The 22,283-nt window shown below is 40.4% G+C and overlaps 1 protein-coding gene across 1 annotated transcript in view; it reads left to right on the forward strand.

Moving 5' to 3' along the window:
- The window catches only part of PTPRK (protein tyrosine phosphatase receptor type K), a 361,688-nt gene that overhangs the window by 13,494 nt on the left and 325,911 nt on the right, over nucleotides 1–22,283 (forward strand). Inside the window, exon 2 of the mRNA XM_068396216.1 lies at nucleotides 15,414–15,536. Within this exon, the coding sequence (XP_068252317.1) occupies nucleotides 15,414–15,536 (123 nt within the window). The remainder of the gene's footprint in view (nucleotides 1–15,413; nucleotides 15,537–22,283) is intronic.

Consider the following 22,283-nt stretch of genomic DNA (forward strand, 5'->3'; position numbering starts at 1 on the left):
GAGAGAGGAAGTGAAAGTGGAAGGCAGCCAAAGTGATGGGCTGTAAAGAGAGCCTTTTCAGCAGTACTGGGAATAGATAAGAGTGGGAGAAGATGCATTTGCAAGGGCAGAGAGGAGATTCCGAAGTGATTGGGTTAAGGGGAGATGAAAGCTGGAAAAGAGTTACAGATAAAGTGTGTCTCGGGGAAGCTTTTCAGTTACCCTTCAAAAATCAGGCATAGGTGGAGTGAAGGACACAAGAAGAGGCTTGAATGAAGATGTCAGTGATGGGTGATGGTGTCTGTAACACTTGAGAAAACACGTGCTGACCTGAGATCAAGATTGGAGTAAAAGGGTGGTTGTGTGTTGCGCTGCTCATGACAGCCAGGCGTTGTCAGAAAGGCAGGCTGAGGTTCAGTGGATCAGGGGTACGTTGGAGTCAACCCCGTAGAGAAAATGTTTGCAAATGTGTGTGTTGATGAGGATACCTAGAGTTGCGATGCAGACAAGACCAGGAGTCCATCTTTGTCCCTTTGCAAGTATCCACAGTTACAGGGGATGACAAGAGGACAGAACCTCACAGTGCCATTGGGTGTCACGAATTTGTACTTGAACTTAAACCAGCAATTTTCAGGAGTCTATACCGGTCACTTCTTGTTTCTTGTGAAAATGTGATCGACCTACTGGTATGGCAGGTATGAACAAAACACTTCTGTTTTTCAGCTGTCTCATACTTCTGTGGAGTGGACTGTGATACGGCAAAAAATTAGGAGGAGGAAAGCTCCTTGAGGCTGTTATTTTATTACAAATTACATATATTCCTCTGGTACTAAAGTGTTTCAATTTAAAACCAGCAAAATTTTATTATGCTTGTTGGTTTATTCATTGCATCCAGATTATGTGTTGGTTATTAAATATTGATTTTTATATTGTATTAAACATTTTTGTGCTTTCCTTGGGTGTTGGTCTTTATGAAGTATTTTGTTCTGACTGTATTGCTCTGATTTATGTCCTGTATCTTAACTTTAAAATGATAACTTGGTAGCGCAGAGCCAATTTTTCACTTTCTTCAAGTTATAGTACAGAAAAAATCAGAAACTTATCAGAGAAGGATGCTTCTTTTGTCAAGGTTTTTTTTATATATATAGTGACAAGTAATGCAAGCATCAGGACACCCATTGCCCACTGAAACAATTCACGTTTATTCTTTTGGCTTTAAAAAAACCAACAGACAACCCCTCGCTCCCATACCAAACATGAAACTCTCCAGATGTTTCCTTCTTCTGTGTGGTTTTCATTGTACAGATGAGACATATGAATTTTAATTTAACTGATACTTTTTAGAAGCTTATACTGCTGCCACCTCTCTTTCCTTTCGCTAGCAAACTGCCCCGTTTGAGTTAATGGTATACTGAAAAGTAAATGCTTTGTCATATATTTATTTTTGTGGATAGATGTTGTGAAAACATGGGCATGCAATATTTGCACAAGTTCTAGTTGAATGTATAAATACCTTGTCTAGCTTGAAGAAAAGAAGCTAGTATAAGAGCCAAGTGTAAGACTTTTTTTTTTTTTTCTTTTTTTCTTTTTTTTAATAGGAACAGGGAGTACAGAACATACTTTAGTACTCTGAAGAGTGAATCATAAAATGCAGTCTAGTTTGATTGCAGCTTCGGTTACTAAGCTTTCAAGTGCTGTTTAAGGAAAAAAGTTACTAGGGAGGTTATACATATGTGGTTGATGATTGCTGAGAACGCTACTGTGTGCATATCTTTTTACTTTATTTTGTCATGTCAGAACTACATCTGAATTGTTTGTTACCTTGTTCTCAGAGCCGTGTATATCTGTTTCCTTGCAGAAACCCGTATAAGCTTTCCTGCACAGGGCAGTACTCTTGACTAATGGAGCCCATCAGTGATTGCGTGTGGTAGGAGAGAATAGAGTGATGGGGAGTTCCAGCAGAAACCTGTAGATATTAGGCTACTTAGAACGATACGTATTCATGACATGACTTCTTCAGACTTCTTGACTGCTGGTTTGTATTGTAGTCCTCCCATTACTCTTTCTATCTTGTTCTCTTCCATTCAACATAATATCCCTCCCTTTCTCCCTCCTTAATTTCTAGCATCCAATTTTTGCCCTCTGAGATAGTTTAGCCTCGTAAATACATCAAATAGTCAGTTATGGCTTTATTTTGTTGTACGTTTTATACGTTTTCTTATTCAATAGCATGTGTTGGTCCAAAGATGGATACAGCTCAGTATCTTTTCTCCAAATGCCCCGATTTTATACTCTCTTCTAGTCACTGGCAAGTCTGTAGGTATGCTTTCCCAAAATACTAAGTGGCATGTGATCTTCTGAGCCAAAGGTGCTTTCTGTATAGTGTTTCTCAGCTGATACCCGTGATTCTGTCCATCCTCTCCCCTGAATCTCTGTAGCAGTTCTAGCAGCCTGTGGCAAGGAGTCCCACAGCTTAACACCGTGGTGTTGTTTGATCCTGAAACCCCATAGCTTCATTTGAAGCCCTGTAATGTTGTCACACACACAAAATAAGCAGTTGATCTCTGTTCTCATCTTTGTGTCACTAAGGATGCATCTGTCCTCTTTCCTGTGTCATCTCTGGCTTAAAATTTCTAGTCTTTTATGTCTAATACTTTAAGCATCCTATCATCATCTTTATTGGATGTTCTCCAAGCCTTTTTTATTTCTGCTATAACCCTTAGGAGCTGGAAAACCAGAACCACACATCATGTCTGGATATGGCTTATGATGTTGCAAAGAAATGTTCTGTGTTCTTTTCTTCATTTCTTTCTTTATAATTTCTAACTATTGAATTACCTTTTAATTGCTGTTTAGCATCAAGATGATGTTTTCATGAAAATACCTAGGTAAGCCTTGAAGTCTTAAGACTGAGTGGTAAATGTCTGCTCAGAGATGTAGTGCTTAGGGACATGGTCTAGTAGTGGACTTGGCAGCGTTAGATTAGCGGTTGGACTCAATGGTCTTAAAGGTCCTTTTCAACCAAAATGATTCTATGATTCTGTGATGCTATTATTGGTACCCTATCAGTGCCTGCCAGGATAGTTTTTCTTGTACTTGACTTCTATGCAATGTATAACATAAAGGGATACGTTTTCACTTATGTGCTGAAATTGTAAGATCACAGGAATCATGTTTCTCTGTTCACCTCACTGTGCTGTGGGCAGTATACCTTCAGGACACAGACAGATGATTGGCTCCAAAATGCTACAATTTCATTGCATGGTCTAAAGTAGGATTCGTCTAACCTTCAGGCTTATCTATTACACCACTTCACAAAGCCACCCCAGTGAGAGTATTTCTCCATTTAAGAAGTGGAGGGATTAAATACAACTTGAATCTACTTGAAAAATACTATAACACATTTAAGTATTCTTGTAATAGTTACTTCTGTTGAAACTAAAGTGCAGGTTTGCAGATAAAAGTACAAGTTTCGAATCCTTGAGTTCAATTCCCTGGGGAGTCACAAAATAGCATTTTCTTTGTTAAATTGTGGTAGAAATACAATTCAGATTATAAAAATTTCTACTCTAAAATAGTGATTTCTTGCCAGAGCTTTACACGCCCGTTGCAATTTGTCTGGAGAGGGTATTTTTTATTGCACAAATGAAACTAAGTTTGATGGCATATCAGTAAGCTTTGTCCAAAATGATGTGATGGCTTGTGGTGTTTGCTCATCAGAGGTCTTGTTGAGGACTGATTGTGATGAGGCGAGAGACACATTATATGCTTATGTGCACAATTTATGTGTTAAATCAGTTCAACAGTAAGAAGTGATTTACCTACAAGGTGTAAAGAGAGAGAGTGAGTTGTTAGCATCTTCCTTTTCTGTATGTGTGCTCTGAGTGTGTTCAATAGCTTTGCTGTCAGATGACTCTTTCCTAATGAAATCTACCTAAAATATTTTCCTGATAGTCTATGAAATATTTTGATAAATCTTACTGTGCTGAAGAATGAAGTAAGAACTAATACAAAGAGTAGTATGTGAAGTGAATCATCCATTTGATATTAATTTGATTCTGTAGTGTACCTTTAATGAAAGACTTAGATTTGTAAGGCTAAAGAGGAAGGGTGGAAGACATTTCAGAAAGAGAGAGAAACCTCCATTTCTGTGTGTTCACTGCTCTCAGCTTGTTCAGTATGAAAAGCTTTCATATAATTCTAGTTTTTACCCCAGCTTTTCTCTGATACTTTATAGTCCATGTTTAAGCATGATATTGCAGTGGGCAATGTTGTACTCGTCTGTGATTGAATAAAAGATGTTAAAAGTTGTAAGGACGTACAGAGCTTCGTTTTGATATCAGAGAAAATACGAAGTATTACTGAAAAAAGTTTAAGATGAGACAATATTTTAATAGTAGACTGGGCAAGAAGGAGATCCCAGGGAAGGACAGGCTGATCAGTCTCACCTTGATCCTGGGAAGGTGATGGAACAGCTAATCCTCGAAACCATTTCCAGGCCCATGAAGGACAGCAGCAAATATTGTCTGCCTAGACATCAGTAAGGCTTTTAGCACTGTCTCCCACACAGGGAGGATCCCTCTGAACTTCAAGAAACACTTTTTTCTTCACTGTGAGGGTGACCGAGCAGTGGCACAGGTTGCCGAGGGAGGTTGTGGAGTCTCTGTCCTTGGAGATATTAAAAAACTGTCTGGACGTGGTCCTGGGCAACCAGCTGTAGGTGGCCCTGCTTGAACAGAAGGGTTGGACTGGATGAACTCAGGAGGTCCCTTCCAAACTCAACCATTCTCTGATTCTGTAGACTGGGGGCCAATACATCTGAAATCTGTTATTTACTGGTCTTTATCTCAGCAGGTGTTTCTCTAAATTGGGGAGCTTGGCTGTTTCCTATGGGTATAGAAACCTTCACTGTGTTTTCAAAATACATTTACATTGTTCTTCTTTCTAGCCCTCCTTTCATGAGAGTATAGCTGGATTGCACGAAAAGATATCCTAGATATTAAAATACTTATGACTGCTTTCTTACTATGAAATGGGAAGCTAGAGTAGTAACTGCACTTCTGATGTAAAAGAATTTGGCTTTTAGTTTAGCAATGCCTCTGTGTGTGAAGATATATTTTTCCATCTCAATATTGCACGTTACCTCTCATTCACGTGCCTGAGTTCTGTGGTTCACCGCTAGCTAAATTCTTCATGTATCTTGATGTAGTTTCTTGAAAGATCTCTTCTGAGAGGTTCTTGTCATCCTCCTGTGACGCTGGATGATCCATGACTGAACTTTTCAATCATCTCTCCACCTTCTTGGACTTACCTCCTTCTGTGGCTTCAGAAATGACCTTTTGTAACAGCTTCTGTCATTTTTGACATCAGAGCTTGTCCCATTTCCTTTAATTTAATTTGATCTTCCTTTTTACATGATCATTTAAAATTTTATGCAGAGTCTTACGCTAACCTCCCCCTAGGAATTCCTCAGCTTTCATGTTGGCAATATTCCTTTTGAGCTCTTTGCCCTCCCCTTCCTTGAGCTCCGTTTATACTTTAGTCTGTATAACTTCGGCACTCTTCCCTCATTTCCTCATTTGTTTGTCTGGCTTCTGCACTGTTGCTGTAGTAACTTGTGATTGCTTGTTGTCCTCAAATGAGACTGCTTTTTATTTTTGAATGGTTGCTCCTACTGTCCAGCTGGAAATTCTTGTTTTTGTCTGTTTGACAAAATTTTGATACCTGATATCAAAAGAAACGGCTTTCAGAACAAAGTTTAAATAACCTATTTTTCCCCTGTCGCCTTGTTTTGTGGTTAAACTATCAAAGTTGTAATAGGGTGGCTAGTATAGTTGTTAGGCCTGCTTTGGTGGTTGAATTGCTGATGTGATTAGTAGAGATAAGAGTTTAGCTATAAACTTTTTTCTTCCAAGTCCTTGTTTCAGCTTTTTTTTTTTTTCCTTGGAGAGTAGGTTACAAAATAACCTAGCACTCTGATTCTATAGAAAATTTTGTGATTTAATGTAATGGATGCAGGGCTGTCTTCATTCAGCAGTCCTACTGAGTTTAGTTGCGTTCTTATCCATTAACTTTTAACAGCATCTTGTGAGAACATTTAGGAGAAATGCCAGAGACTGTGGTATCTACGTAAGATTTTCTATAAATAAGTGCTAACACTGTCTTGGAAAAGGTGTTATTTTCAGAAGCAGTGTTGTAAGACCACGTATCCATAAATAATGAAAAATTAATTTCATTTTGGAGCTCACATTCGTGTCCTTGAAGTCATAGAATTTTCTTGCTGGTGTTTTAGTTATTGTTGGTATAGTCATGAAAATATTAATCTCAAGTACATGATTCCACCCCTCACCCCCCCAGTTATTTGTATTGGAGTGGTCTAACTCCTTGTCATCAGTGCAATTGGTCAGAAGTCTGCTCAGTGCACCGGAGGAATACTAAAGCTGGAAGCCTATGAGCTGAAACATGAAATAGCTTTCGTGTTTTGTGGATGTTGACACTTGTGTATTAATGAAGTTCTGTTCATAATTTCCTGAAGCTGTTGAATCTATTCATGGTTTCAGAAATATCTTGTGAACTGAAATGGAAATTGTCTTGGTAGCTTCAGTTCTATGAAGTGATCTGTATACGCAGCGCTATTTACTCTCTGTTCCTTTGCCTGTGCAAATGAAGGATGAAGAAAACATGAAAAAGACATCAAGCAACTGTGACTCTTCACAGCTACCTGTTGTTACCTCTTCAGTAAAGAACAGAAAACCTCCCTTTCCCTGGAGAACAGGAGGAAATTTTAGGACACTGTTGTTTAGATTAGATTTTGCTTGGTTTGGAAACTGAAGGACAGTTAGTGTAATAGAGACTGATCTTCTCAGCCCTTCATCTGTTTCCTTTTCCTGTCCTGTTCACTGCAGGTAAAGCATGGAAGGGTTTCGTCTTGCATGTCAATATGAAGCTTTTGAAATCAGAGATGAAGAAGCTTTTTCCAGGTCTGGTATAGAGGGAAGGAACCTAATTTACTAGAAGGAATCTAATAAATGGCATGGACAGGTAGACGACGTCTAATTGTGAATCTTCATGCTATCCCAAAATTTTGGGGTTAGGATAAATGCTGGGATTAATAGCGAGATCTTCCCCTGAATATGACAGGAAAGGATGTCCACATGAGGCTTCCTGCATTCTTGGTAATTTGAACCTAGTATTTTTCAAGTTCCCATCTTTTCTTTCTAAAATAATCTACTATATTCTATTAATTAGGAATATGGAAGAGAGATACAAAATTTTAAAAACGTATGCATAGATGGGACTTGGTTATGACCTCTTTAGTGTTGGTTGGTTGGTTTGGTTTTGCTTATATTGATTATGGTACTCCTTCATAGCTGTTGGGGGGTGGGATTGGTTTTTAATGTTTTAGCATGTAGTGATTTAGGAGTGGTTTTGTCCACTTCCTTTTCTGAAACATTTATGCTTATAGGGATATTTAGATTATTTGACTATTCTAACACTGTGAACAAAAGCCCTACAATGAAAATAAAATAACACTAACTTGGGAATAATCAGTCGTATTTCCTATTAAGTTGCTGGTGTTTACTCTCCAACGGTGTTTTTGGATGAGACCTGGAGTTCCAGGTTCAAGTTAATAAGCCAAGAGGATGACTAAAGCATACTGATAGTGGGAACAAGGCTAGAAAATTTTTGAAAGGCATTTGTAGGTAATTGAATTTACTTGGCTTTTATTGCTCTTAACTGTAGTCATTTGTGTTTTGTGTAATGAATGCTAGTACTACAAAATAAGATACGGCTTGTAGATAAATATTCTTAGTATTTAGTGTGACTTCTTCCTGTAGTGAAGGAGAACCTGGCATATTTTCCTTAAGTGCCACTGTTTTCAGTGGTTTGGTATTTTTTTAATTAAATAATGCCTCTGACCTTCTGCCTTTTTAGATGCCATGGGTTAACTAAGGTTATTTCAGAGTTACACTTCAGTACGTAATACCAAACATAAGCATTTTAACATGAGTCATTAAAATTTATCCCCAAACTGCATTAACAGCAATTCATAGTATATTCTTAATAGGTGTCTGGATGATCTGCAATCAATGTGTTTTAAAATGCTCGTAACAGAAATAACGTAGCGCCTTTAGATGGAAACATCCTGTGCTTTGAGGCATGCTGTGATAGCAACAGGTAAATTAATGAAGTAGGTGGGCAATTTTAAAAGCAGAACCTGTTCCTGGATATATGACTGACAAGAGACCTGCTATAGCATCTTTATACTCTTCAGGCTTTGAATTCACCAATCAATGTGAGAAGTAAAATTAAATTTTCACAGGACTTTTACCTAATATCCCAGATAAATATAATTTTGTCCTGGGTTTTTACCATAGAGCTATCTACTTTGATAGATTTAGAGCTAGTCATTATGCTTTTACAGCAGGTGGTGAAGAAAAATAAAAGCATGCTGTTGAATAAAAGGAGCAGATTGTTCCAACTAGTCATTTGAGCTGGATGAGAAAAGAGTATTTCATTCCTGATGTGACACCTTCGTACATATGAATCCCAGAGAAACTACTGGTAATGGAGCCTTATGTAAGGGAAAAGTTGTGATGACAAAAGTTTGTTGTGTGCCTGTCGTACAACTCTTCTTTCATGCTAGAATTTTCTTCTTCTGTCTCGGTGATCTGCTGCTTCTTAGTGGATAAATTTCTGGGCTTATAACCAGGTTTTTAAAATTGAGGAGAATGAAATTAAAGCTGTTACTTGTGTATTTTGCATCACACCAGAAGTAGTGGGATGCAAGAACAGGTCTCGGAAATAAACTGTAAAGGTGTGTTCTTTTGACTGTCCTTTTGTACGTGCTGTTCTATGGCTGAAAAAGTCCTTTGCAGTGCTGATAGGTTATAGAAATAGCTAATCAAGAACACTTCTAAAATCAGTTTGTTTTGGAAACCAAATCAGGTACTTCCATTTCCACCCCGGCCCCAAATTCAGAGGTTGCAGTTTTCGTTCATTGCTTTCTCTGTGCCAGATTTTGGTGAGAATTTTGGAGATCCAGCGGATAGATATTGTTACTATAGGAGACTGAAAAGTAAGTGCCTTGTTCCTGTTGTTGCGTATAATTTGTTATACCCTTTTTTTCCTTTATTTTCACTTCTGTAGAAAGTGTGACGTAAGACAAGGAAACATATTCTTCGTTGGATTTAGAAAAGTGAATGCTAGCTGTTCCTTCTCCTGCCCTTGATGTTAAAGGTTGTGTTTTTTTATAAAGATGATATAAAGCGTGGCCAGTAAATGTGCGTTATTCTTCATCAGCTAGTGTTATCAGTAGGTATTTAATTTATCACGATTTAGTAGTTTTCTGAACATTTTGAATTGTTTTTTTATTGTCACTTTTCTGAGTATATTTTAAAGGGCACTGGAGTTGTTAAGATCTAATTAAATATGAAAACTGACATACAGAATTTCTCAGTGATATGTGGGACTAGTTTATTTTATCTAGAAGTCAGTAAATCTCCAGCATAGCATCCCTATAATGCTGTTCATAATAAAAGTTATAGGTATCTTAAATTTTATGTAATACTGGTGTGCAACCAACTGTTTCTGTTCTAAATAGTGAAAGTGACGTGATCTCTGGGAAGTGGAGTGAGAACACTGGAAATGTTAGATAAAGATCATTAGTTCAAAATCTGAATCAGTTTTCCTTTCTCTCCTGAGTTGAAGAGCTGGGAGGCCACTGTAAAGTCGTAGTGGACATCCATTTCTTAGTGGGAGTTACTGACACATGCTTCTGACACATATTTTAACCTGGTGAGGAAAAAATATTTCAGGTCTTCTTTCCTGGGTTGGTATGAAAGGATGTAGGAGAAATCAAAATCACAGAGCAGTATCAGTACTGAGTGTTGCTGCTGAGGAAATATCCTGGCAACTTTTAAAAAATGAAATTTGTCTTTAAATTCAAGCATCTTTAAATACCTTTTTATAGGTGATGTGTAAACCTTGACTATGTGATCATTATTAAATTTAGATTAATCTTTGTGATTTTAAGATTAATTTTAAAATTAAATTTAGATTAATCTTAATGACCTTTTTATTTAGTGGAGCTTTAATTTATTTTCTGAGAATTCAGTGTGGGATAGTAATATCTTTCTTTTTATAATGAACATTTAAGATTCCCCATCTTTTATAAATGAAAATGGACATGTAGTCAGGACATTTTTATGAGGCTAGCATGATTTATCACTTGTCTTTTAGAAGGGTGTTGAAGAGGACTGTGTGAGAGTTCTAGGTGTGTTTAAGGTGAAGTTAATAACTTAGTGAAGCTTATGGGAAAAGATAATGGAAACAGTGAATTGTTGATTTGCTTAGTTTCTGTGGAACCTAAATGTTTCCCAAATACTTCCTCAGCAACTGAACGTATTGGATTGACCCAAAATCCACTTACTTTGGCAAAATAACCATCCAGACTTAAGACTCCTTCTGTCTTCTTAGCTTATGATTCCGGTTGTTGATAAGGTGTTTGTTTCTGATGGACTACCTGATTTTTCTTGTTAAATTGATTGTTGAGGCTTACTTGATGGCCGCTGCCACCACCGCAGGTCTGGCAAGTCATGTCTCTGGGTGGTGCTGCCCCTCAGCAGAGCGTGCTGCTTGTCCCCATCCAGCCCTTCTGGGCCACATCCTGATGGCAGCATCATTTAAAGGGAGGAGATGCTGGCCTCCTTGTGGGCCAATCCCCAAGCCCACAGTCAGGCTATTGAGGTCAGACCAGTCTGGTGTATTGCTTTGATCTCTACTGCTGCCTTTTTCTGAAGCATGAGAGTAGGAATCTAAGGTAAATGTGGATTTAGGTGCTGCAAGGTCCAAGAGCATTTGAATGCCAGCGCTGCGCGTTTCCAGCCAGGAGACTGAGCAGAGGTGCACAAATCACTGTTTGTGGCATGGCATGGCATGTGTGTTGATAGGTATGCGCAAATTCCAGTGACAGGGTAGTATTGAAGATAAATTGCAGGTTATACATCAGCTGTAGCTAAAGGAACGTGGTGGTGACACGTAATGGGACAGTGGTTGGTACTGAAGTACCTTTTTATTGAGTTGTGGGGGAGGTTACAAATGGCTAAGTTGGAGATTTCTAACTGTCATTTGTAGAATATTAGCAGATTCTTGGAAAAATGTTGGACAGCAAATACAAATACATATTTGAGTTCAGTTGCTGAACCTAAGAAGATACTAAACATTCATCAACCTCATCCACCTTCTTCCCTGAACAGTGCTGTCACATTATTGTGAAGAGTGGCCCAGTAGCTGAGTTAGGGTACTAAAAAGTCCTGACCTATGGTGTACTTCTGTCAGAGGTGGTTTTACGTTTGAGTTGTTAAAGATTAATTTAAAATGTATACAGTTTTGAACAAATGACTGGAAACAAAATAGGTTACAGAATCACAGAATTGTTTTGTTTGGAAAGGACCTTTAAGATTGAGTCCAACCATTAACCTAACACTACCAAGTCCACCACTAAACCATATCCCTAAGCACCACATCTACTCGTCCTTTAAATACCTTCAGGGAGGGTGACTCCACCACTTCCCTGGGCAGCCTGTTCCAATGCTTGATAACCCTTTCTGTGAAGAAATTTTTCCTAGTATCCAGTCTAAATGTCCCCTGGCAGAACTTGAGGCCATTTGCTCTCGTCCTATCACTTGTTACCTGGGAGAAGAGACTAGCACCCTCCTCGCTACAACTTCCTTTCAGGTACTTGTATACAGCAGTAAAGTCTCCCCTCAGCCTCCTTTTCTCCAGATTAAACAACCCCAGTTCCCTCAGCCGCTCCTCATAAGACTTGTCCTCCAGACCCTTCACCAGCTTCGTTGCCCTTCTTTGGACTCTCTCCAGCACCTCCATGTCTTTCTTGTAGTGAGGGGCCCAAAACCGAACACAGTATTCAAGGTGCGGCCTCACCAGTGCCGAGTACAGGGGGACGATCACTTCCCTAGTCCTGCTGGCTACACTATTTCTGATACAAGCCAGGATGCTGTTGACCTTTTTGGCCACCTGGGCACACTGCTGGCTCATATTCAGCCGGCTATCGATCAACACCCCCAAGTCCTTTTCCACCAGGCAGCTTTCCAGACACTCTTCCCCTAGCTTGTAGCAGTGCATGGGGTGGTTGTGCCCCAAGTGCAGGACCTGACACTTGACCATGTTGAACCTCATACAGTTGGCCTCAGCCCATCGATCCAGCCTGTCCAGATCCCTCTGCAGAGCCTTCCTACCCTCCAGCAGATCAACACTCCTGCCCAGCTTTGTGTCATCTGTGAACTTATTGAGGGTGCACTCGATCCCCTCATCCAGATCATTGATAAAGATATTGATATATTATGGCAGGCTTCACCCACCCATCGTCTCTTCTCCTTGTGTTTTCCACACAGCATGTTACACTAGGTTTGTCTCTTAGTACCCAGAGTTACAAAATAGCATGCAGGCAATTGACTATTAAAACAGAGAAGGGGAGATCCAAATTTGCTCATGCTTTAAGTCATAAGGAGTAGTCTGCAGGGGGTTTAAAATGCTTAGTCTGTCTCATTTTCTTGTACTGGATAAATTGTTACAGCATTGGCTTTTACTTTGCTTGCCTTGAAGTGTCACGATCTGTTGGTGAGAGGAGGAGGTGTGCTTCATGAGAGGAAGCCATCGATTTAGGCAGTTGTTACAGGGTGGATTTTGTAGTGGGCTGATAATCCATCCTGATAAACTTTGTTCACGTGCATGCAATTAAATGGACATTTGCTTATTCTGTGGATGCAGCAGTGATGCGCTACGCACAAGGAGGTTTGGATTGCGTGCTGTGTATTAACAGGCGCATTGTTATTGCTAAGCAGAACCCTGATAACGAAAATTAATAGTGGGCACAAAGATGAGCAATTAAGGACATTCATCTTCCAAATGAGTCTACAAGATTCATTGGTAATGTAGATTTATATACTGAGGTCACTTAAACCGTTAAAAAGGGTAATGGGTGCCCTGCAGGCATGTGCTTCAAAGCCATGTGTCATTTTGGTGCTGGGACAGCAGACAGTGATAACTTTCCTGTAAGAGAAACTGCTATTCATTTATCAATTAAATGTCGAAGAAAATGTACATTTTTGCTGTAGAGTGATCATAGCAGTGTATTGTAAGTTAAATCAAAGACCAGGGTTTATGTTCTAAGCCTTTCTGGCTTTATCATGATAGATGTTGATTAGAGAAGTCTCTTGGTGGTGATAGGGCATTGGAGTTGGACTTTTAAAGGCATAAATGTTTCTTTGACACAGAAATATTTCTCTTCTTGCGCCTTGCAGTCTTTGACAGTGACACCGATGTATAACCAGCTTAGTACTGAGTATGAAATGTTGAGTTTTTGTTGTTGTTGTTGTTGTGCTTATGTTGTCACAGGGTAACATTTGAGAAGGTTTTGCTAGCATGGAGCTGAATATGAAGTTTTAAGGTTTTATGGTACAAGGATTTAGCAGGATTTTTGCTGTGGTATAGAGGTTTCTGTTTCTCCTGGTGGTGTCCTTGCCAGCCAAAGCACTGGTTAACAAACGGTCCTAGGTGAAGTAGAATTACCTAAAACTTAGGCTGTTCTGTCATTTATTCAAAATGACAAATACTTATGCAGAACTGTGGGAATTATTTGAGTTGTCTCTTACTGAAGATGAAATATAATCTTGGTTTGGGACACGGTCTAGGTTTTTGGATGAAATTTAGTAAAAGGCACTTCCCCTTCCCCAAATATGAACACTGTTTTTGCAAACTCGCTGCCTGTTATGTGGCATTTGAGTATACTTCATTTTAGGTAGGGAAAAAATATTTTAATCCTCAATTTGGTGACATACATGCCCAGTCCTCCTTTCCTTATTCTCTGGCCAGTCCTAGTTCCAGGCTATGTATGTCTTGTACAGAGGGCAGAAATGAGCACAGACTGTAGTTCTTCATGGTCCTCATTCTCCCTCTTTTCCCACCTCTACAGCCCATTCTCTTCCAGGGTGTAGTGTGTGCTGGTGAGAGCCTGGCAGGCATGGGAGGGTGTTCGCTGTTGATGGAGTGGCGGTGACTCATTGTACAGTGACACTAGAAATTACCATAACAAGGATTTTTTTGTTTGTTCTTGGGACCTGCAGTACTTGTCCCATATTTTGTATTCAAAAAGTCAGACAATGAAGTCATCACAAATGCTTCTGTTATTCTAGAGGTGTCTTCTTAACAAGAGGAATTTTTGCTGTAACGACAGTTGTTAATTGGATTGATATGCCCTAACTACTGAGGGCAGAGAGGAGAGGGTGAAAGAAATATCTCCCCTGATTTCCAGGTGTTCTTTATAATCTAATTCTTCAGTTCTTATATAAGTTCTTTTCTGGATTAAAAAATGTTGCCTAGCTAAAGATGAATGCGCTTGTGTTTTCTATATCACTCTCTCCTGGTCGTGCCTTTTATTTTTGAGCAGGAGGAGCAAACTCAAGGACTGTGTACCATGAATGGAGATAACAGATGCTGCAAAATTATATGCGTGACATCTGTATTTTCTTGCATTTACACTCTTCTTTTTCTTCAACCAGGCTCTTTTGATTCCTTTGTTTTTTCTGTTTCAAACCTTGATCTCTTCCCGTGATCATTGTGTTTTCTTGTCTCTTTTTCCCACCCTACTTAGTAGCCTTGAGTGAAGAATGTAATCAAAGCTTACTAAATGAGACAAAGCAGACATTACTGGCTGCACAGGATTTTTTTTTTGTTTTTTTTTTTCCCGTCTTTTACATTCCTCCCCTTCTTTCTACCTGTCATTTCTCCTCACAACTTTTGTTGTAAGGTTTTCATATACGTTGTTTGTGTGACCCTGAAAAAGCGCCTTTAATTTGTGTTCTGTTATGCTAAATTGATTTAATAAAACAAGATTATCCAATTCATACTGCAGCAATTATTTTATTTCTAAATAATTTTAATTATTTTGTATGACTGCTTCTGTTTTGGGCACGCTTTTTATCCTCGTTGTCAGTGTTTAGACTACTTATGCTTTCAGTGCATTGGAGTTGTTGATTTACACTTTTACTTTTTGAGCCTAGTCCAGTATTTTCTGTTTCCCCTTTGTTTTGAATAGCTTGTTGCTTTTTGTCATGCAGACACTGGGCCAGGTTTCACTTGCGCTCAGTGACTCAGCCTGTCATCTCCTGCTCTGACAGAAGGTGCTCTTGGGGGAAGATTGGTTGTGTGAAGCAGAGACATTTTAAAAAGAGAGAGGAACACTGATGGATGGATGAGTTGCTTGTGGGTTTTAGCTTTGTGCAGGCAAGCCTGTGAATATTGCCACAGGCTGCACAGGCTCCATAGCTGTGGTGTGCCCAGGAGGAACACCTCTGCTTGACTCTTGGAAGAGCTCTGCTTTTAAACAAACTAATAACACGTTTCTTCTCTAGGGGGATGTACATTCGATGATGGTCCTGGACCCTGTGACTACCACCAAGACTTGTATGATGACTTCGATTGGGTACATGTCAGTGCTCAAGAGCCTCACTATTTGCCGCCTGAGATGCCTCAAGGTGAGAACCCCCCCATGTACTAAAGGGATAAGTTTCTCTGTTAAGAAACTCAGAGCCTCACTGAATATGGCCTCAAGGCCATGCTCTGGGATCTCCACTTCAAAATTGATAATGGAGGTAATAAAAAGAAGCAAAAATAATAAATATAGCAATCTTGGTAGTTGAGAAACCTTCTTAGATCAAATCCCCCTTTAAAGTTAGAGGGGATAGGGAAAGGAGAAAGGAAGCCATAACCTCTTCTTTATTCTGCGTGGAATTCCCGTTGACTAGAAGTGGAATTCTGTGGCTTAAATGACAGCTAATGTGTTGATTGAATTATTCAGGTATGCATTAGAACAAATGGGGAAAAAAAAGGATACATTCAAAAACCCATACACTGATTCCTTCCTTCCCCTTCTCCCAACCACTCATCATCTGAAGGTAATCAGAAAAGCTTTGATTTATGGAAATATTGCCATTGTTAATTACTATTTAGGACAGGTAATGAATAACTGAAGAGGTGCAGCCTACATGACCTTGCCTGCTCACCTTTGATGAACAGCTTAATCGGCGCTTCCCAGACAGCATGATATGCTGAGAAAATGAAAGCATTTGAAATTCAGCTACATTTTCCAATTAATAGTACATTAAGTAATTAATCATGCAGAGGAGGAAAAAAGGTCATGGCTATTTTATTTGTATCTAAAAGGTTTTGTGAAGTGAGGTATGTGTGGAGAAGAGTGGGAGGTGTTGCCACACAGAAGTAACCTAACCTCTGCACCATTCCTTCCTCTGCTTTTTATGTGTTGCTGCGTGGTTCGTGTATGTAATTTTACTTCATAACTGCTAACTATCTGGGTTCCCCCTGCTTTGGAGTCACTGGTATGAGCAACTTTTACCATGTTCCATATCTTACAAAATAGGTTAATTAAGTGAGATCCACACTTTACTTAATGGACTGCTTGATGCTTCAAGTTTGCGCATGGAAGAGTAAATTTAAGCCCTGAAGCCTCAGCATTCATGATGCTGATGGTCTTGTATTAGCAAATTCAAAATAATATCTCCCCTAGGAAGGCAGAAATTAGTCAATTTTCAGAGTCTACACGGTTTGTTAAAATGGTGGAGGTGTTTTAATTGTGATGGAAGCACCATTTTGTAAAAAAATTGCTATTCTCAGATTTCAGGCAGATAGGAAGAAAGCAATTTGAGGAATTGTATTTTGAAAGAATCTAAATGACAAGATAGCTGCTTCTTGCTTCTCCCAAGTTACTTACCTGTCATCCTTAGGCAGTTTTCAGAATTAAATAACACAGTGTTCTCTGACTTTGGCACCTGATTTCTGTCCGGTTCTGCTACAGACCCGTTTCCTTTGAGTGCAGCTCGTGGACTCTTCTGGAGGAAGTTCTTTTTTTCACGTCTATATGTGAAATCGTGGCTGCTCAATAAAATCTAGCAGAATAAAGGATTTTTTCAGGGATAGTCCAAAACAGATACAGAAGAAGCTCTGGTTATTATTTTTTTTCCTTCCTCTGGTTAGAATTTACACTTCTTGGACTACTGTTTCAAAGGTTGATGTTTGATAATTGAGATCCAGACTAAAAAGTGAGCAGTCTCATCTGATGAACTTCCCTTAAGAAGTTCAGTCTTCAGATTCTGAAGGTCTGTGCTATATCTAAATACTTAAGCTCTTTTGTGTTTGAAATAGCCCAGTATTAAGTTAAGTCTAAGAATGTAAGAGAGTTCTAAAACGAGCGCTGAAGTCCTCCGGTGAGTCTGCAGGAAGTGGAGCAGCAAGAGGTTCAGGCAAAAGCAGGAGGGAAATAACTGTGTGCAATCATCTGCCATGCCATTTTTTAACATTGCTGACCCTGCCTGATTACTGTTGAGACTGTAGGTTAGAAAGCAGTCCACTGCTTGTGAAGAAGTTATCCAAGTAGAATAAGATGTAGTAATGAAGGTATAGGTAAAATTAAACTACTGCTGTTTTCGCTTTGAAGAATGCTGTGTTTTCTAACCTGTAGAAGCCAGGGATCTCCTAGGGACGTGAGTCAGCCCATTTTTTCCTGTTCAGTCAGAGAATGAGAGGAGAGAAGGGGTGCCCAGAAAAGCTGAGCAGCGTAGAAACCTAAGTGCTAGAGTAGGGTCTGTTTTCTCTCCATCTCTTCTTCTCAGGCTCTATAATCCTTCAACTAGATGCAAAGTTCCTTAAAGCATGTGTTGACGTTCTCTCCATGGATGCCCTTTGTAGTGTTTGGAGCCCTTGTCTCTTACATCTCTCTGGAATCCAATACAATGTCCTGGCCTTGGCCTTAGCGAGGGGACTATATATTCCAGTGCAGCTTTGTCTCAGAAGGAGCACTGTTCACCAGTACGTTAAAAAGATAATGCCTGTACTCGGGGTATGTGGCTTTTACAGAATCATAGAATGGTTTGAGTTGGAAGGGACCTTAAAGATCATCTGGTTCCAACACCTCTGCCACAGGCAGGGACACCTTTCCTCTAGGCCAGGTTGCTCAAAGCCTCATCCAACCTGGCCTTAAACACTGCCAGGGAAGGGACATCCATAGCTTCTCTGGGCAACCTGTTCCAGCATCTCACCACCCTCACAGTAAAGAACTTCTTCCTAATATCTAATCTAAATCTACCCTCTTTCTAGTTTAAAATCATTCCCCTTTGTCCTATCACTACTTGCCCTTGTAAAAAGCCCCTCTCCCACTTTCCTGTAGGCCCCCTTCAGATACTGGAAGGCTGCTATGTGGTTTTCCCGGAGCCTTCTCTTCTCCAGGCTGAAGAGCCCCAACTCTCTCAGCCTGTCTTCACAGGAGGGGTGCTCCAGCCCTCTGATCATCTTCGTGGCCCTCCTCTGGACTCGCTCCAACAGCTCCATGTCCTTCTTATGTTGGGGGCCCCAGAGCTGAACACAGTACTGCAGGTGGGGTCTCACGAGAGCAGAGTAGAGGGGCAGTATCACCTCCCTCGACCTGCTGGCCACGCTTCTTTTGATGCGGCCCAGTATACGGTTGGCCTTCTGGGCTGCAAGCATGCATTGCCGGCTCATGTTGGGCTTCTCGACGACTACCACTCCCAAGTCCTTCTCCTCAGGGCTGCTCTCAATCCATTCTCTGCCCAGCCTGTATTTGTGTTTGGGATTGCCCCATCCCATATGCAGGACCTTGTGCTTGGCCTTGTTGAACTTCATGCAGTTCGCATTGTCCCAGCTCTCAAGCCTGTCAAGGTCCCTCTGGATGGCATCCCTTCCCTCCAGCCTGTTGACCGCACCACACAGCTTGGTGTCGTTGGCAAACTTGCTGAGGGCGCATTCTATCCCACTGTCCATGTTTTAAGGCTCTAACTTTACCAAATTCACCCAAAACCATTGTAGTCATGAAGCTTTATACTGAATTTTCAAATGCCAATTTTTAGTCTTCAGTAGCTTCAGAAAGTCCTATTAAAAAAAAAAAAAAAGAGAGAGAGAGAAAATGACACCAAAAAAAGAGAAGAAGGGAAAAATTTGCCAGTTGGGTTCGTATTTTACATTTGATTCAAGAGGAGGGGTTTGACTCAGTGTTGTGCTTTGGAGAAGGATAAACCATGGGAAATTTCAGAGCTAATGGCACATGCTTTGGAGTGCTATGAAAATATGAAAACTTGTCCTAATGGAAAGCATTTTGCAGGTATAGCAATAGTAAACATTATTGGTAAGGCAAGTGTAATTACCTCTGACTAATCAATGCAACTTCAGAATCTTTTTATACTGACCTACATTGTATTTCTCAGATTATGAGCACAGGCAAAAGCCACTTATGTTATGGGAAAAATAAATGCAGTACATAATGATTAATTTCTAAATAAAGTGAATATTTAGAGCAGGTGCTTGTGTTCAGCTTTAAATAGCAGCTTGTAAGTTGTTTGAACTGCAGCTTACATGATAAAACCTTTGGATGACTTACTAAAACCTTGGAAAACACCTGATGTCCAGCATTAGGTTTCTAAGAGCATATAAAAGTGACTGTGCTAGATCAAGCTAAAGGTCTGCTACTTTTGAGAGTAGGCATTAGCAGTTGCCTAGGGAAGAATGCAGAGGTCGGACAAATGAGTGGTGATCATGCCCTGAATGCTCTCCCGGTTTCCCACTGTTTGGCATTTAGGAATTTCCTCAACCAGAAATGGTCTTTATATGTGATGTTCTCAATGAGTTCATGTTTTTCCCATCAGCTTTGTCTTACCATCTGTGGGCTCCTTGAGGACTTCTAGTATCTGCTATGTCCTATGTCAGAGTGCCAGCATTTGCTACAAATCATGTGAAGATGCAGCTCTTTTTACTTGTTTTGAACTTGCCCATGACTTCTGTTTAATACGTTTTGGCCTCTTGCGCTGTAACAGGAAGTGAGCAAAGCCGATTCCTAATCACCTTCTCCAACCCATTCAGTTTTTTAAAATACTTTTTAAATAAAATATGCACCCTTCTCTTGGCATCATTCAAGGTTGAATGGTCCAAGACTATTGAGCTGTTCCTTATGTAGATATGGTTCTACAGCTGTGGATTTGCGTTTTGTGTAAGGCAAGGTCGGTGACCAAGTGTTACATTTTTGTAGACATGGTGATAAAAATGAAGTGAAAGTATTTACCTGTTGGTCTTTGTACCTCAGAAGAATGACTTCTGTATGTTGAAGCAAACCATTTAGACCATGCATTATGTTTTCAGGTGTATGATTTTTATACTTTATACTGTACAAGATAGAAATTAGAGAATGCTATTAAGATGAAATCCAATTTTGACTATGGATTTTTTCCAGTTATTTTAGGGGGCTCTTCATTATGTGTGGGTAACTTCGTTTTGTGGAAGACTTAAATAATAGTGCTTTCTTATATCACTGGGGATGTGTGAAAGGGTGGTTTTATCCATATTAATAATACATTTACTGATGTTTTTACCCTTAGATAGAGAAGGTGATGGTTTATTTACCCTGTTTGGTTTGTCTGTTGAAAGCAGCATTATTCTGAGGCTATGCAGGGTCAGGGCATGAGAGCCTGTAATGGGCTGCGTGACAGGGAGCCACTTAATGAAGCCCTTTTTTAATGTAAGGGCTATTACCCTCCTGGATACAAATGCAATTTGAAGAATGTCTACATTATAGTTGTGGTGGATTGACCCTGGCTGGATGCCAGGTGCCCACTAAAGCTGCTCTATCACTCCCCTCCTCAGCTGGACAGGGGAGAGAAAATATAATGAAGGGCTCATGGGTCAAGATAAAGACAGGGAGAGATCACTCACCAATTACTGTCACGGGCAAAACAGACTCAACTTGAGGAAAAATTAATTTCATTTATTACCAATCAAATCAGAGTAGGATAATGACAAACCAAATCTTAAAAAACACCTTCCCCCCACTCCTCCCTTCTTACTGGCCTTAGCTTGACTCTTGAATTCTCTACCTTCTCCCCCTACAGCAGCACAGGGGGATGGGAGTGGGGGTTGTGGTCAGTTTATCACACCCTGTCTCTGCCGCTCTTTCCTCCTCACACTCTCCCCCTGCTCCAGCATGGGGTCCCTCCCATGGGAGGCAGTCTTCCACAAACTTCTCCAGTGTGAATCCTTTCCATGGGCTGCAGTTCTTCACAAACTGCTCCAGCGTGGGTCCCCCACGGGGTCACAAGTCCTGCCAGCAAACCTGCTCCAGTCCTGCCAAGAGCCTGCTCCAGTGCGGGCTTCCCACGGGGTCACAGGCTTCTCTGGACATCCACCTGCTCTGGCATGGGGTCCTCCATGGGCTGCAGGTGGATATCTGCTCTGCCACGGACCTTCATGGGCTGCAGGGGGACAGCCTGCCTCACCATGGTCTTCACCACAGGCTACAGGGGAACCTCTGCTCTGCACCTGGAGCATCTCTTCCCCCTCTTTCTTCACTGACCTTGGTGTCTGCAGAGTTGTTTCTCTCACATATTCTCATTCCTCTCTCCGGCTGCAGTTGCTGTTTTTGCACCAGTTCCCCCCCCCCCCCGCCCCCTTCTTAAGTATGCTGTCCCAGAGGTGCTACCACTGTTGCTGATGGGCTCAGCCTTGGCCAGTGGTGGGTCCATCTTGGAGCTGGCTGGCACCAGCTCTGTTGGACATAGGGGAAGCTTCTAGCAACTTCTCACAGAAGGCACCCCTGTAGCTCTCTGCTACCAAAACCTTGCCATGCAAATCCAGTACAGTCGTGGATATAGTGATGTGCTGAGATGAACATCTTGTTTCTGATCTGTCAGATGGATAATGTGCCTGGATGGGATGTGTGCTAATCTTTTTGAATTGGTTTTCTAGAAATCTGAGGAAAATAAATTAACAGTAGTGGGAGAAGTCCTTAGTTGCACTGGTCATCTAGCATGACTAAAGGAGAGCAGATTAAATATCTAAAGCTATTCCTTAGTATTAGAGTGTTTCGCAAAAGCAAAGTTTATTTTTTACCGTGAAGACTATTACAGAAATTAATTTTTTACTTTGCAGGAATTATGTATGTCCTTACATATTGCCCCATTTTAAAGAACAAAACTAAATTCACCCTTCTTGGGGGGGAAAAAAAAAAAAAAAAAAAAGGAAAAGAAATGAAACAGCCCTGAACAGTAAAACATTACATATTCTGGTTTAGGCTGATGTTTTGGGGTCCCTGGTGGAAGACTGCACAGTTATTTCAGAATGGAGAACATACACGATGAAAGACAATGGAGATGGGAGGAAGTGTGTTGGCAAGTAACCTGAGGCCACACTTTCACGGTAATTTCTTTTAT

The sequence above is a fragment of the Nyctibius grandis genome, chromosome 1 (assembly GCF_013368605.1).
Source record: "Nyctibius grandis isolate bNycGra1 chromosome 1, bNycGra1.pri, whole genome shotgun sequence".
NCBI classification, from domain to species: domain Eukaryota; kingdom Metazoa; phylum Chordata; class Aves; order Nyctibiiformes; family Nyctibiidae; genus Nyctibius; species Nyctibius grandis.